The sequence below is a fragment of the Protopterus annectens genome, chromosome 6.part1 (assembly GCF_019279795.1).
Source record: "Protopterus annectens isolate FY-2018-M chromosome 6.part1, PAN1.0, whole genome shotgun sequence".
In the NCBI taxonomy this organism is placed as follows: Eukaryota; Metazoa; Chordata; order Ceratodontiformes; family Protopteridae; genus Protopterus; species Protopterus annectens.
Genome location: NC_056738.1, coordinates 576,083,276 through 576,100,592, shown reverse-complemented (window position 1 = coordinate 576,100,592; position 17,317 = coordinate 576,083,276). Strand labels below are relative to the sequence as shown.

The 17,317-nt window shown below is 44.6% G+C and overlaps 1 protein-coding gene across 1 annotated transcript in view; it reads left to right on the top strand.

Annotated features, from left to right (window-relative positions):
• The window catches only part of LOC122805677 (glycogen phosphorylase, muscle form), a 761,024-nt gene that overhangs the window by 543,676 nt on the left and 200,031 nt on the right, over positions 1–17,317 (top strand). Inside the window, exon 16 of the mRNA XM_044076012.1 lies at positions 10,044–10,185. Within this exon, the coding sequence (XP_043931947.1) occupies positions 10,044–10,185 (142 nt within the window). The remainder of the gene's footprint in view (positions 1–10,043; positions 10,186–17,317) is intronic.

Genomic DNA, 17,317 nt, shown 5'->3' with positions numbered 1-17,317 from the left:
CCACCTGGCAGGGAAGTGCATTCAGGGAAAATGGAATCCAAGTCAAATGCACCCTGCATATCAATCAAAAAAGTGTTAGCTGTACAGAATGCCCTGACAGCCTTCAAGGACCACATTCTTCCAGGACAATTAATGATCAAGATGGACAACACCACTGTTATGTGGTACATAAACAAGCGGGGGGGGGTACACATTCTTACCCCCTCTGCAGACTGGCCATTGCATTGTGGAACACAGCCCTGAGCTAAATCTCATGGACTCACGCGAGTGGAAAGTGCACCTACAGGCTCAATTCCTGTCAGGAAAGCTAAATACACTGGCCGACGACCTAAGCAGAAATCTCATGGACCCACACAAGTGGAAACTGGAACCAAAGATATTCACCATGTTGAGAAACAAAGGGGGGAGCCCAGAGATGGACATATTGCCTCCCCCCAGAGCTGTCAGTTGGACAAATTCTGCACAAGGACTCCCCACAAACAAGCTTGGAAAGTGGATGCCCTGTCCATCACCTGGAAAAACTATCAGTTTATTCCTTCCCCCCTCTGCCTCTCCTCTCCAAGGTACTACTAAAGATCAAACAGGACAAACAAGAGACAATACTGATTGTACCAGACTGGCCACACCAATCTGGTGTACCCCCTCATGCACAGTGTGTCACTGCTGGCACCTGCCTCTGACCCCTGCTCTGCTATCTCAGCAGTAGGGCCAGATTCTGCACCCACAGCTTCAAACCCTGAACTTGGCAGCCTGGCTAATTACCTGATCTCACCATCCCCATCCCTCAGTAAGCAAGTGATGGATGTCTCTCTGGAGGCAAGGAGGCCTATTACTAGAAAATTCTATGCTGAAAAATGGAAAAGATTCTGTTCCTGGAGCCAAACCCATGGAATGGGCACAGCAGCACCCAATTTACCTCAGATTCTTCAATGCTTAACTGAGATGCTTCAAAAGGGTCTTTCCTTTTCCTCCATCAAAATTCATTCCTCAACCATTTCAGCTCATTACAATATAGAACCCACACCTCTTTTCTCATCCGCTGCTGAAGCAATTCCTCAGATGGGCCAGAAAACTTAATACCACCCAGGAGAGACCCTACTCCAGCTTGGGACCTTTACTTTGTATTGGAAAAGCTCACTCTATCTCCCTTCGACCTAGCTGCAAGTGCAGAGTTGAAATTCTTTTCTTGGAAAACAGCTTTCCTTCTAGCCATCACTTCATCAAGAAGGGTGTCTTGAATTACAGGCCATCATGGCTGAGGAGCCTTTCATCCTCTCTCATGGGGACAGGGTGTCCTTCAGGACCAAGCCCTCCTTCATGCCCAAGGTGGTATCCAGTGTGGCTTTTAATCAGTCCATTCATTTGCCAACCTTCTTTTCTAACCCACAGAACAAAGGGGAACGAATACTGCACACCTTGGATGTGCACAGACAACTTAGATTTTACTTGGACAGGACTAAAGCTCTCAGGAAATCTGAACAGCTGCTGGTTGCATTTGCAAAGGGGAAAGCTATTTCAAAGCAAACCATTTCTAAGTTGATTGGCCATTGCATTCATTTCGGCTATAAGTACCATGGAAAACCTACCCCACAGGGGATAAGACCACATTCAACCAGGGCTGCATCTACCCTCTACAGCCTTTCTCAGAGGTGTCCCTACCAAAGACATCCTAGAAGCTACTACCTGGAGTTCTGTACATACCTTCACCAAACATTACCGCTTGCCAATTTCTTTCTAAATCCAGAGCTGACTTTGCCACAGGGCCTAATAGCTGGTCCTAATGCTATCTAATTGCCTCCTCCCATCGTTAGCTTTGGGAATCTACCCAAATTTGATGACTGCAACAGTGAAACACGAAGGACATAGTACAGTTTTGTACACTTACCATAAATGTAGATGTTCAAGTGTATTCACTGTTGCAGTCCTGGTTACCATCCCTCCAGCCCCCTGACTTCTGTTGTCTATACCTCTATTCTTGTTTACTATGCTTAAAGCTTTCTGGTGTATCTGCTTTTTGTTGGAGGTGTAACCTGGTATATAATTGCTTCCCATTAGGGGGGCACCTGACATCTGGGGCAAGAAAAGCTGATAAAATGGCATCAGTTGCATGCTTTATACCCCTGACTGCCGGACGTCATGGAAGATGAGACAGCAGGACCCAAGACTTTGTTAATTCAGGCCAGCTGAGGGCTACTGCAAGCAGATAACCCAAATGTGATGACTGCAACAGTGAATACACTCGAACATCTACATTTATGGTAAGTGTACACAACTGTACTTTACCCTTCCTCCAGTCCCCTGTCTTTTATATTCTTTCCACCTATCCTCTTTTTGGCCTTATCTTATGGAAATAGTATTTACTTTTTACTGGAGGGGTTCCACACTATGTAATTGCTTCCTATTTTGGGGGCTCCTGACATCTGGGGCAAGAAAAACTGATGTAATGGCATCGGCTGCATGTTTTATACCCCTGACGACCTGACGTCGTGGAAGAGGTGACAGCATCCGACCCAGAAATCCCAAGACTGGTATTCAGGCCGACTTGAGGGCTACCTGTAGGCAGATAACCCCAAGTGTGATGATTGCAACAGTGAATACACTCGAACATCTACATTTATGGTAATTGTACACAACTGTACTTTCCCCCTTCTGTTTTCATTAGCCAAGGGCAATCACCACAAGTTACCCCACAAGGTGACCTTACTAACTCAGCAATAGGGATCCCTCATGTACCCACAACTGTCTTTCCTGCAACTAACTCTGTGGGTGATCAACTTTTGATGCCTTTTAGACAACACTCCTCAGCCATTTCTGCATTCTTGCCTTTACAGCTATCTCTTCTTTCCAGACTGGATGTAAAACTTTTCCTGAGAGGGGTCTTGCACATCAGACCATGAAGAAAGCCCATCCCTCCTCCTTGGGATCTGAACTCCATGCTGGAAAAGCTTACCCTATCCCCTTTTGAGCCCGCCAGTGCAGCATCTCTTCAAATGTGCACATAGAAAACCATCCTATTAGTGGTCATTGCCTTTGCTAGAAGAGTGTCTGAATTACAGACCCTGATGGCTTGCCCTCCTTACACCACCTTCCACAATGACAGGGTTACTCTTCACACTAACCCCTCCTTTATGCCCAGAGTAGTTGAGCTGTCCTTAAACCAGTCTATTCACCTACCCACCTTCTTCACCTCCCCTACTAACTCCGTGGAGAGGATTCTCCATTCCCTAGATGTACATAGGCAACTGAGATGATTCTACTTGGACAAAACCAAGTCTTTCAGAAAATCTGACCAACTGTTCATTTCCTTCCATCCCAGGGCCTTGGGTACGGCAATCTCCATACAGTCTCCTCCTGGATCAGAAAATCCATCCTTTTTTGCTACTCTTATCACAAACCATTGCCTCAAGGAGTGCGAGTACATTCTACCAGAGGCATGGCTACCTCAAACGCCTTCATGAAAGGACTAGACACAGCTTCCGTCATGGAGGCAGGCACCTGTCCACAGTCCACGTCTTCACTAAGCACTACAAGCTGGATCAGGTCTCTAGAGCCAGGGCAGGATTTGCCAGGGCAATCCTGCAAGGATTCCTAGAAGCCTCCACCTCTGCCACCTCCCAACATTCCTCCTAGCTGTGGTACTCTCCCACAGTATTAATACTACAACATGGGAATAGAAGGACATAGAATAGTTGTGTAAAATCTTACCATAACTATACATGTTCTTCTCTTCCATGTTGCAGTATTCCATCCCATCCTCTATCCCCCTAATATCCTCTGTCTTCTCTAGTGTATCCCCTCACTACAGGCCACTTTAAAGCCCTGCAGGGATATTTCCTTTTGCTTCTCCTTGGCCTTGTAGTCTCTTCTCTGGGCTTCATGTTCTGAGGTCTGAGAGTGCCAATGTCACATTTGTACTCCATGGTTTATGGCCTTACGTGCGACGTCCCATGCACCTGCGGCATCCATGCTTAAGCTTTTGTAGAGGAGCTGCCGTCTGGTCGCCTGGGGGCTGTAAATCCCACAGTATGAACACTGCAACATGGAAGAGAAGGACATATATGGTTATGGTAGGATTTTACACAACTATTCTTTTCTTTTTTATAATTCTGTCACAAGCAGTACTATCTGTGGTTCAAGCCAGTCATTTTCTGAGGCCCATACAGCATACTCTTTCCTATCACAATAACTGTTAAACTGCTGTAGGAAGTCTATTACCACCTTCTGAGCAGATGAGCCATACATGAGGTACATACCTTGTTATTAAACTTCAAATATTAGTTTGGCATTTAAACTAAACCTATTGTTGTTGCCTGAGAGAAGGCTTACCACAGCAGCAGGTCATACCCTGTATTCATACGTTATAGTATTCAATTTGTTCTGTGCTACCCACAGTTGAAGATGTTCTTCATCTCACATTGCTGCAGTCCTAACACTTGGGTAGTCCGCTGTCCCTCGGTCGGCCCGAATATCAGAGTATAAGGCTGACGTCGGTCAAGGCGCATTTGACTGACATCAGAACGTCAGGGTACAAATGCGCATGACCGACGTCATATCCTCAGTCTTTTTTGCCACATGGTCCGATGCAGAAGCAGTGTTGCAAGTGCCGTTCGGCGTTCTGAAATATTTCGAATTCGGAGTTTCAGACCGAAGTCAGAGTTGGTTAAGTACCCCGTTGGGGAATATTTTAGTTTTTTCTTGCCTCAGTGGTTTACCGGATGTCAGAAAAAGTGAATAACTGTATTTCTTGTGGGAAACAGATACCGCATAGGGATTACCATAATTTGTGTATACCTTGTTTGGGACCTGAGCACGACGTTGTTGGGTGTCGCTTTTGTGCTAGGTTTAATAAACGCACTATAAAGCGAAGGTTGGATTATGCCAGGTTGGTCTTTGGGAAGCGGTGCAATTACAATATGCCGTCGGATGCTCCGACGCCGCTTCCTCAAAGAAGCGCAAGGACAAGGCAGTTAAACCTAGGTTAGAGGAGTCCGAACCGGACGCCGGTTCTTTAGAGGCGTCAGTGGAACCGGTGGTTCCGACGGAGGCCTCTCTGGAGTCCCAGGGAGAAACTTTGTTTTTACAGGATGTGGCCTCCCAGGAGGCAGGTCAGGCTGTAGGGGCTTCTCAGATAACTGTACTCCCCTCCCTTCCTAAGGTGTCTAGGCCCTCTCTTTCTGCTTCCAAGGCTTCTCCTAGAGGCAGGTCTAGTTTTGCTTCTGTGGGTGTCCCTCCTAGTTCTTCAGGTTCTGTGCCCAAGAAGCACATGCTTAAAATGGCAGAAGATTTAATTACTTTAATTAGAGGCTCTATGCCCCCTCCTGATAAGAGGCCTAGGATGGAACCTGTGTTGGGGGATTATGAGCAGGCTTCGGATGTGTCTGAGTCTTCGGCTGAAGACTTGCAGGAGTATTCTCATTATTCTGATTCTGATGTGGATGATTCTACTCCTTCTGCTTCTCCTCCTGAGGATTTTTCTTTTCAGAGACCCTTCACTCCATGAGAGAGCATTTTAAATGGGAAGGTCAGGATTTCTCTGATTCCAGGAAAAGGCTTAGGGAATTTTTGTTTTTACCCCAGCATAGGCCTTTAGCTATACCTCCTGTTCTGAATGTGGTGGAAGATGTGTTTGCGGAGGCTTCTCTTAATCCTGATTCTTTGCCTCCTGCTCCTGTTAAACCAGATAGGTATTACAGGGTGCCTGAAGCTCATAAGTATCTTTTTAAGAGTCCTAGGGCAGACCCAGAAACTGTTAGCCAGGGGCCTAAGGGTGTTAAGGCTTCTGTTGTCAAGAATCCGGTTCCTGCAGATAAAGAGGCCAGGGCCTTGGATAGATGGGGAAAGAAAGTGTATACTTCTTCCACTCTTGCCATGAGAGCTTTGAATTGCCAGTTTCACATGTTGAAATATCAAAATTATCTCCTTTCTCAGTTGAAATCTAAGGTTGATGCTCTGGCGGAAGGTATTGACTGTAAAGAGTTGCAAGATTTAGTGCATGTTTCTGAACAGGTGGGTAAGCATTCTTTGCAATGTGGTTTTGATGCTGTACAGGCCTCGTCTAGGGTGGCGGCCACTGGGTCAGTTCTTCGCAGGCATGCCTGGCTGAGGGATCAAAATTTATCTGACCATGTTAAAACTAGGATTTTGGATGCCCCTTTGCAATCTGATGTCTTGTTTGGTTCTCCTGTTGAGGCAGTTTTGAAGAAAATGGAAGACAAGGCTAAGTCTATGCAGACTGTTAAAGATTTTTTGCAGGTTCAGCCTCCAAAGTTTAGTAGAAATTGGCCTACTAAAGGGTGGACGTATCCTTCCTATGATTCCCAGTCTAGGGGTAGATCTAGACGTGGCAGGGGCAGAGGTCAGGGCTCTTTCAGGCCTAGAACAGGGAGTTCTCCTGCACAGTCTTGAGTGAGGGCAGGGGTCAGTCCTTTCGTAAACAGACCCAATGACCTACCTTTTCAGCTGCCAGAACCTTCTCGCCTGGCAGCACCTTTGGGAGGAAGGTTGGCACTTTTCAAAGAAAATTGGAGTTTGATTACCCAAGACAAATGGGTACTGGATATCATACATCACGGTTACAGGTTTTATTTCCATACCTTGCCTCCTTTCAAAGGCATGCCAGACATTCCTCCTCAACAAAGAATAGAGGCTCACAAGCAAATTTCACTGTTACTCCAAATAGGGGCCATACAGCCGGTTCCTATGCCAGAAAGGGGCCTAGGATTTTATTCTCGCCTGTTCCTAGTACCAAAGAAGGGGAACACGTGGAGACCAATTTTGGATTTATCTATCCTCAACACTTATCTGGACATTCCCAAGTTCAAAATGTTGACGTTGCAGCAGCTTTTACCTCTGCTGGGCAAAGATCATTGGATGGTAACTTTGGACCTCAAGGAGGCTTACCTTCATGTTCCCATCAGACTAAGTTGCAGGAAGTATCTGCGTTTGAGCTGGGACTTCTCACTATCAGTTCTCTGCATTGCCCTTTGGCTTATCTACTGCGCCCAGAGTTTTCACGAAAGTTCTGGCTCCAGTGATAGCTTTCTTCAGGCTACAAGGAATACAGATCTATCCTTATTTGGACGACTGCCTGATTCTGGCTCAAGGAAGGGAAGAGCTTCTTCATCATTTGGAATATGTGATAGCAGTGCTAAGATGCCTAGGGTATTCTGTGAACGAAATAAAGTCCAGTCTAGTACCCTCTCAGGACATGTGCTTTCTGGGTGTGAGACTGAATACAGCATCCCAGATGGCCTTTTTAACCCCGGACAAACAAAAGAGTCTATCCCTTTACTTCCATCAGCTATCTCATCAGTCCGGGCTGACTGCAAGGACAGTCCTTCAAGCCTTAGGGTTCATGGCATCTTGTATTCTGGTGCTTCCCAATGCCAAACTGCATATGAGGAAGCTACAATGGTATCTCAAAAATGTATGGACACAGCACTGCCAGGATCTGGACACTGTCATTCGAATAATACCTTGCATTCAAAAGGAATTTTTGTGGTGGGCTCAGGAATGTCACCTAAACAAGGGACTCTCTGTGACCCGGCCAGAGGCGAGTCAGATTTTGACAACAGATGCCTCAGACATAGCTTGGGGAGCTCATCTAAATGGAAAGTGGATACAAGACAAGTGGCCTGCCAGACTACAACATCTACATATCAACATGAAGGAGATGTTAGCAGTCCAGTTTGCATTAATAGCTTTCAAGGATTTACTTCTTCCAGGGCAGGTGTTGATTCTAACAGACAACACAACTGTCATGTGGTACATCAACAAGCAAGGGGGAACATATTCTTATCCTCTATGCAGGCAAGCAATGATTTTGTGGGAGACTGCTCTCAGTTTACAACTAAGTCTTCAGGCAAGGTTTCTGCCGGGAGCACAGAACTCCTTAGCAGATGTGTTAAGCAGAAAAATCATGGATCCCCACGAGTGGAAACTGGATCTTCATGTATTTCAGAAATTGACAGTGTCCTGGGGAACTCCAGACATAGATCTGTTCGCTTCTCCACTAAACCACCAGCTGCCAAAGTTTTGCACAAAGCGGTTTCATCCCACAGCTTGGAAAGTGGATGCTCTTTCTTTCAGTTGGAAAAATCTTCATGTGTATGCCTTTCCACCTCTGCCTCTCCTCTCAAAGGTACTTCTGAAGGTCAGACAGGACAAGCCAAGGATGATTTTGATAGCTCCAGATTGGCCTCGACAGCACTGGTACCCGCTACTGAGAAGTCTAGTACGGAAGCCTCCATGGCCTTTGCCTTTGATTCCACATCTGTTGTCCCAGGAGGACAGTCATTTGCTCAATGTCAAACTTCACTCTCTTCACCTAACAGCATGGCATATTCTGTTTTAAACCATAGAGGGTCTCAACTTCCACAACAAGTTTTGAATGTGATTTTGGAAGCTAGAAGGCCTAGTACAAGGAAAGTGTATGCAGATAAATGGAAGAGATTTTTATTTTGGAGTGCAGCTAAGGATTTGGATGTTTCTGAGCCTGATTTAAGTGTGGCTCTTCAATATCTTACTGAGTTATTGGACAAAGGTTTGTCCTTCTCTTCTATTAAGATTCATGCTGCAGCAATTTCAGCTCACTACGATTGTGACCCACCATTGTTTTCTCATCCTTTATTCAAGCAATTTCTTAGAGGGCAAAGAATATAAGACCCCCACGAAGGGCTCCTACTCCTGCTTGGGATCTCAATTTTGTGTTGGAGAAACTCACTCTACAACCTTTTGAGCCTGCAGCTACTGCTGAGTTGAAATATTTGTCATGGAAGACTGCTTTTTGTTGGCCATTACCTCTGCAAGAAGGGTTTCTGAATTGCAGGCCCTTATGGCAGTTGAGCCTTTCTTAATTTTCCACAAGGATAGGGTATCTTTACGTACTAATCCTTCCTTTATGCCTAAAGTGGTTTCCAGTGTGGCTTTAAACCAAACTATTCATTTGCCTACTTTTTATGCAAATCCCCAAACTAAAGGGGAAAAGATTTTGCACACTTTAGATGTACACAGGCAGTTGCGATATTATTTGGACAGAACTAAAGGGTTCAGACAATCTCAGCAGTTATTAGTTTCTTTTGCTTTGTGCTCTCAGGGCAAGCCGTGTCAAAACAAACTATTTCTAAGTGGATTGGATTTTGCATTGCCTTCTGTTATTCCCATCATGGCAAAGAGATTCCAGCTGGGATTAGACCTCATTCCACTAGGGCTACTGCCACTTCAACAGCTTTTTTGAGGGGGGTGGCTACTAAGGATATTTTGGAGGCAGCCACTTGGAGTTCAGTGCATACCTTCTCTAAGCATTACCACCTTCCACTGTACTCTAAATCCAGGGCTGGTTTTGCCACTGCTGTGTTGCAGGGCATTTTGGCAGCTCCTGCTTCATTATAGTTTAGCCATCCTCCCTTACCTCTTCTTTGGGATTCTACCCAAGTGTTAGGACTGCAGCAATGTGAGATGAAGAACATAGTACAGTTTTGTACCTACCATAAATGTAGATGTTCGAAGATCCACATTGCTGCAGTCCAATTCCCTCCCTCCTTCCCTCTGTTGTTTGAGGTGGTTGTGTGGGTTGGGTTATCCATCTGAGGTATATTGCATTTTGTATATATTGTATATATTATACATATTTTTGGTGTTAGGCTAGTTGGTTGTTTAGTTATTGTCTATGGGTTTTGACCTTTCTTTTTAGGGTCTTCTGACATCTGGGGCAAGAAAAGACTGAGAATATGACGTCGGTCATGCGCATTTGTACCCTGACGTTCTGATGTCAGTCAAATGCGCCTTGACCGACGTCAGCCTTATACTCTGATATTCGGGCCGACCGAGGGACAGCGGACTACCCAAGTGTTAGGACTGCAGCAATGTGGATCTTCGAACATCTACATTTATGGTAGGTACAAAACTGTACTTTTGGTAGCTAGCAGTTCTGAATTTAGTTTGCTGTACTTGGAGAAGGTACAGTAGTGACTTTAAAAGTAAAACATTTTATTTGCATAATACATTTTATGTAAATGCTACTTTTTTTTTTTTTACTTTTGCAGGCTGCCCCTGGTTATCATATGGCCAAAATGATTATACGATTGTTCACCGCTATTGGAGAAGTGGTGAATAATGACCCAGTTGTGGGAGACAGACTCAAAGTCATCTTCCTTGAGAACTACCGGGTCTCATTAGCTGAAAAAGGTAGGTGGGCCATGCTGCATGGTGTTTAGTGCTTTTAGTAATGTTTTTCTTTCTCAAATGTATATGCAGATACTTGGCATTGAATAGTATGTGCTGTTGAAGCTTTCACTGATGATCAGGTGACTGATTTGAGCTGTCCTGTTGTTTGTGACATGAAAACAGTGTGTGTATTTTGCGGTTATTCTGTTAATTACCACAGTGATTGCATACTATGAAAATGTAAAGGCTGTGGTGAAAATAAATGCACTGCTAACTGTTTTATTTGAAGTTTTTGACTAATGAAGGTTGTGATGTTAGACTGATCTGATATTATTTTGAAACACTAATTTTTTTTTTTTTTTTTTTTTTACTGTATACAGAGTACATGATGTGCATGTTCTGTTAGTAGGCAGTCCAGCTAAGATGACTAACCAACTGACCTTGTTAAGCCTAATAGTAACAAGCAACATTTGCCTTCTGCTGGGTTGGGGGTTACTGTCATCTGACTGCTCCTATATCTGCTGCATTTTATTTTTAGGAGAACATCTTAACATAATTTCCTGTCACTTGAAACCGTTTTTCCATCATGTCGTTCCTAGGACATGTTAATGTTATTTCTTGTCATATGACCAGTTTTTCCTATACTCGGCACCAATTTCTGATGTGCTATTCATAGCAGTCTTTGTAGCTTCACTCCTGGTACCACTGCCTATTACTTCTGCTTGCAGAATGAATAACAGGGTGCCTTTTGTCTTGACTTTAACATTTAGCTTAGTTTCTGGTGTCATTCCAGGGGGATCCAGTACTTGACAACCTGGGAAGATATGATCAACAGACCACGATGCTTTGCTAGAAATGGCCTGCATTATTTCACTTGGGCTTCAGGCTTCTGGCAAAGGCCCTAGCCTTCCCCATAGTGCCTTTTTTAGCAAAGGTCATGAGGCTGATACTGCCAACATAAAAATTTCAAAAAAAATGCAAATTAAAAGTCATGCTGCTAAACGTTGGGAGTCTAAACATAAAACTGCACTCACTGCAAGCATTCTTAACCCTGGAAGAGGCTGACATATGTGCAGTCACGGAGACCTGGTTTAAAGATGCAGAGAGCACTGCAGCCTTACCTGGTTACTCATCCAATCAAACATTCAGACCCCAAATTGTGGGCAGCAAAGCCAAAGGAGGTGGAGTTTCAGTATATGTTAAAGACACACACAGCTCCAGGCTGGTTAAACAGTATGACACACAGAAGACACTCCACGTGCACTTAACCATTGACAAGGCCTCTATTCAAATCATAGCTAGCTACAGGCCCCCTAATTTGACTCAATTTGCCCTCTCCACCTATCTGGACCTCTTAGAATCTATCAAGATTCAACCCTTTACCCTGATCCTGGACTACTTTAACTACCCAACCATAGATTGGAAAAACTACTCATGCCAGAACACAAATGCCCAGAGATTCCTTGATTTTATCATTGCAAATGCCTTGGAACAGCTAGTCGATACCCACACAAGAGGTGATAATATCTTGGACTTGGTATTAATCAACTTGAGTAACCACTGCAGCACCCCTACAGTATCATCCTGCCTGGTAAGATCCGACCAGAAAGCAGTCACTTTCGAAGTCACCATCTCCCCTGACCCCCCACTAGCTGGGGTCAAACAAAAAAACTTCTCCAAAGCTGATTACAGCCTCCTGAGGGATGGTATAAACAGCTTCACATCCCCTTCCCCCACTGTAGGAACTGACACCAATATCCATATCTACACCCAAGTACTATACAAGCATTTATATAGATGCATGAAATCAGGACTCCCAGACAGGACAAAATCATTTTCCGCAAGGAAGAGTAAACCTGTCTGTTGGACATCTGCAATAAATAAACTGTATAACAAAAGGAAAAAGAAATGTTGTCCAGGACCAAGAAGGAGCAGATGCCCAATTGGAAGCAATCTCTCCTTAGCCTGAACAAGCAAATAAGAGCACTAGTGAAATCCTCTAAAGCCAACTTCAAGTCCAAATTGACCACATCTACTAGACACAGTTATACGGCCTTCTTCACATATGTCCGCAGTCTCAAAGGAAGCACCCAGATTTGTTCAGAACTGGTGGTCAAGGACACCACATACACAAATGCTCTAGATACAGCCAACCTACTGGTTGACAGATTCAGAGAAAACTTCACCCCTCTGCCCCCCCATCAGTAAATCAGGACATCCCAGTACCTGCCCCCCTCCCCTTATCTCTAGGGAACAGGTCATCATTGCCCTTTCAAAGGCAAAAATTACAGCCTCGATGGGACCCAATAATAGCCCAGGCTGCATCCTACATGAACTTGCAGCATCATTAGGCACCCTATTCAACGAAAGCCTGAGTACCAGCTTTGTCCCAGCCAAATGGACAGCCACTGTCATCCCTTTACACAAAGGTGGAGTGTCCACTGATCCGGGAAATTATAGACCCATCAGCCTAACTAGCCTGATCTGCAAGGCACAGGGACATTGGCAACCTCCAAACACTCGAACACATATAGTTTGGCTTTGTCAAGGGGAGGTCATGTATGTTAAATCTGGAAATCTGGTCGACTTGTTTGAGACAGTCACCAAAGCCATGGACGAGGGAAAGATGGTGCACACCGCCTACCTTAACTTAGCCAAAGCTTTCGACACTATTCCTCACTACTCTGGCATAATAGATAAACTCTCTCATCTAGGCATTAATCCATATGTTACCAGATGGGTAGCAAACTGGCTCACTGATAGAACCCACCTAATCAAAATAGGGGAAGCCATCTCAAGCAGTAGACCCATAACAAGCGACGTACCCCAGGGATCGGTCTTGGGGCCTCTGTTATTCGGGATATACTTCTCTGAGGTGCAGGCCATAACCAGTGGGCTATGGCTGACCAAGTTTGCAGATGACTGCAAGCTGGGTGTGGTCATCAATGTGGACATCCTCCAAGAAGGTCTCACCCAAACAAATGACTGGTGCCAGAAACATGGCCTCAAGCTGAATGCCAAAAAATGCATCATCATCCCCTTTGGAGAGAGTGACATCCCCACATATTATCACATTAGTAACAATGTCCTAAGCACACAGTCATTCGTGAGGGATTTGGGCACCAAGGTTGATGGGAACCTGACTTTTGACCACAATGTTGCTCCATTGTATGGAAAGCTTTCTACATGGCCTACCCCAAAAGTAAGGGTATCTCATCCCAGGACAAGGAGGTCATAACATCCCAGTATTCTTCCCTTATAAGATGAATTATTGAGTACAACGCCCCCTTCGGCATGTACCTCGCAAAGCACATGCAGCAGCTGGAGAGACCACAGAGATTCCTCACCAGGAGAGTCCAGGGCCTCAAACATCTACCCTACACAGATCAGCTAAAAGCCCTGTCCCTCTACTCAGTTTCATACAGACTCCTCAGAGGTGACCTCTCGCTGACATACAAGGCAATCTCAGACCCCGCCTTGCTGGCATTGCTACATATCAGCAAGTCAAGCTCCACTCGAGTAACCCACACGCGCAGCCTCAACCTGGTCTGTGACATCAGTAGGATTTGTTGGTGGGACAGATTTGTGTCCTAGAGACTCCCCCATCTGTGGAATAGACTCCCCCTCTACATCAAGCAGAATACCTCATTATCCCTTTTTAAGCGCAACTTGGATAACTGGATGGGAAACAAAAAAATACTCCCCTGGGATTCCACCTGTATCCCTGCTAGACAGGGGCTTTGGGTGCTGACTTGTCTAAATATGGGCTAAACTCTTGGCTAGGCGTATAAAGGCCTCAGGGCCAGTAGCCTAGTAACTTCTTTTGATCCTGTGATTGGTGCATGGCCTAACAACCAAACTAACACATATTGCTCCCTAGAATATATAGTTAATTGTCGAAGCAATCTTCCTGGCACACTTCACTCCTAAGATATGTGTTACACTTATAAGCAGTCAAATGCTACTCATTACAGCTTTTTTGTAGTTTCTATCCTGTTAGTATGTTTTGTACTAGCTGTTCATAGGATCATAGGAAGTTACTAGGCCAGTGGCCCTAGGGCCCTTACAAGCCTAGCCAAGTTCTACCCTTATTTCCACAATCAGCACCTAATGCCCATGTCCAAGAGGGACACAGGTGAAACCCCTGGGATGAATTTACGACTCCCATCCAATCGTCTAGATTGCGTTTGAAGAGGGCCAATGAGGTTCTCTGTTTAACATGAAGTGGGACCTCTGGGAGATGAATCTGTCCCTCTAGCAGGTTCTATTAATGTCACATACTCTGTTAAGGTCTTTAGAGCGAGTAACCCATGTACCATTTGACTTGCGGATATGCAGCATTTTCTGTAAAGCAGGATCCAAGATTGCCTTATATGCAAGGCAGAAATCGCCTCTGAGTAGTCTGTATGAAACCAAATAAATGATGTGTATACTGAATCCAGCTTAAATCCTAATTCTTTACCTCCAGCCCCAGTTAAGCCTGACAGATACTACAGAGTTCCTGATGCCAAACAGCAGGACTAAACGCCTCCGAAACACACGTATGCTTGTTCTGGAAGTCAAAGGCAAAAACAACAAAATTGGAGTCGTTCGTTTATTGGCGTCTTGTTTGCTTATCCCTTTGGAATTTAAAAAGACCTGCTTCAGTGAGTTTGGCTATCTGGCTGAGTTTATCTTTGATGAGTTTCACCTCTCTGACTGTGCTTATTGGAGGTGTTTAGTTCTGCTGCTTGGAATTAGGAACTGTATTGGCTTAGTAGCAGCTTGTTGTTTTTGCCTTTGACTTCCAGAACAAGCATACGTGTGCTTGGGAAGCGTTTAGTCCTGCTGTTGGCATCAGGAGCTGTGCTGGTTTAGTAGCAGTTTGCTTTTTCTTGCCTTTGATATTCAGATACTACAGAGTCCCTGACTCACACAAATTTCTTTACAAAAGCCCTGTTGCTGAACCTGAAACTATTTTTCAGGGACCCAAAGGGGTTAAGGCTTCATCAGCAAAGAATCCAGTCGCCTCTGACAAGAGATTCCGGAGCATTAGACAGATGGGGGAAGAAAGTATATACGTCTGCAACTTTAGCAACGAGGGCCTTAAATTGCCAGTTTCACATGCTAAAATATCAGTAATTTTTGATGTCTCATTTGAAACAAAAAATGCTTCCAGATTCAGATCCTCCTAATTTTAAGGAAATGCAGGATTTATTGCATGCAGTTGAACAAGTGGGAAAACATACTTTGCAATGTGGTTTTGATTCTTGAGGCCTCCTGTAGAGCAGCAATTTCAGGTTCTGTCATTAGAAGACTTGCTTGGTTAAAAGAACATACGTTACCAGATCATGTTAAAGCAAAACTATTGGATGCACCTTTGCAGCAGGATGTGTTGCTTGGAGTTAAGGCAGAAGAGGTATTAAAGAAAATGGAGGATAAGGCAAAATCTATGCAAACGATGAAGGATTTCTTACAGGTTCAGCCTCCTCGATGTAGCAGAAATTGGCCAACAAAGAATTGGTCCTTTCCAGTTAGATAGACCTCAAAGGGGCAGATACAGATGTCCAAGAGGTAGAGGTCAACCACAAGGTCCTTACAGGCCTCGACAATGGGGTGCATCAGGCCAGAAAGAAGGGGAAGGCAGGCCCCAACCATATAAAAAACAGCCCCAATGACTTCCCACTTCAGCTGCCAAATAGCTCTCTCTTGGCAGCCCCCATTGGGAGGAAAACTGGCACTTTTCTATCACAATTGGCATATGATCACCAAAGACAAATGGGTTCTCAACATTGTATCTCAAGGTTACAGGTTCCACTTTCACATTCTGCCAAGGTTAAAAGGAATGCCAAATCTACCACCAAATCAGTGGGCAGAGGCTCAAAAACAAATTACAGCACTCATGGACATGAGAGCTATTCAAAAAGTACCACCACAGGAGCAAGGACAAGGATTTTACTCAAGACTCTTTCTGGTTCCCAGAAAGGACAAAGCCTGGAGGCCCATTCTGGATCTTTCTACTCTAAACACTTACCTGGATGTTCTGAAATTTGAAATGTTGACACTACAGCAGCTTATTCCCATGCTGGGCAAGAAAGCTTGGCTCGTAACTTGGACCCCAAGGAGGCATACCTGCATGTCCCTATCAAACAAAACTGCAGAAAATACCTCCGATTCATAGCTGGTTCAATGCACTATCAATTCTCTGCACTGCCCTTTGGCTTATCTACTGCGCCCAGGGTCTTCACAAAGTGCCTGGCACCAGTAATTGCATTTTGCAGACAGAAAGTAATTCAAATTTATTTTTACCTGGACTGCCTGATTCAAGCAGAGAGCAAGGACATTCTTCTAAAGCATCTGGCGTTTGTAAAAAAGTTAAGTTGCCCAGGGTACACCAGTAAACGAAAAGAAATCAAAACTAGTGCCCTCACAAGAGATAATATTCCTGGGTGCCAGCTTGAATACAATGGCCCAGATGGCTTATCTCACGCCAGACAAGCAAGGACAACTGACTCAATATTTTCAATTGATGGCAACAAGAACCCAACTGCCTGCAAGAAAAATTCTGCAGGCCTTCGGTTACATGGCATCTTGCATACTACTAATTCCATATGCCAGACTACATATGAGGAAACTACAATGGTACCTAAAGAGTGTCTGGTCTCAACACTGTCAAAGTTTGGAAACAGTTATACCATTAATTCCTTGCCTTCAACAGGAGTTTCGATGGTGGGCTCAAGCTTGTCACCTCAACAAGGGACAGCCTTTTACTCAACCCACAGCCAGGCAAACACTGACAACAGATGCATCGGATTACACTTTGGGCGCACACAAGGCAGGAAAATATATTCAGGGCAAGTGGCCCACAGAACAAAGGCATCTTCACATCAATCAAAAAGAGATGCTAGCTGTACAAAATGCCCTTCTAGCCTTCAAGGACCTTCTGCATCCAGGACAACTACTACTAAAGACAGACAACACTACAGTTATGTGGTACATAAACAAGCAAGGGAGCACTCACTCTTATCCCCTCTGCAGACAAGCCATGTCCTTGTGGAACACAGCTCTAAACTATCAAGTTCATCTGCAAGCACAATTCCTGCCAGGAGAGAAAAACACACTGGCAGACGACTTAAGTAGAAACATCATGGATCCCAACGAATGGGAATTGAAT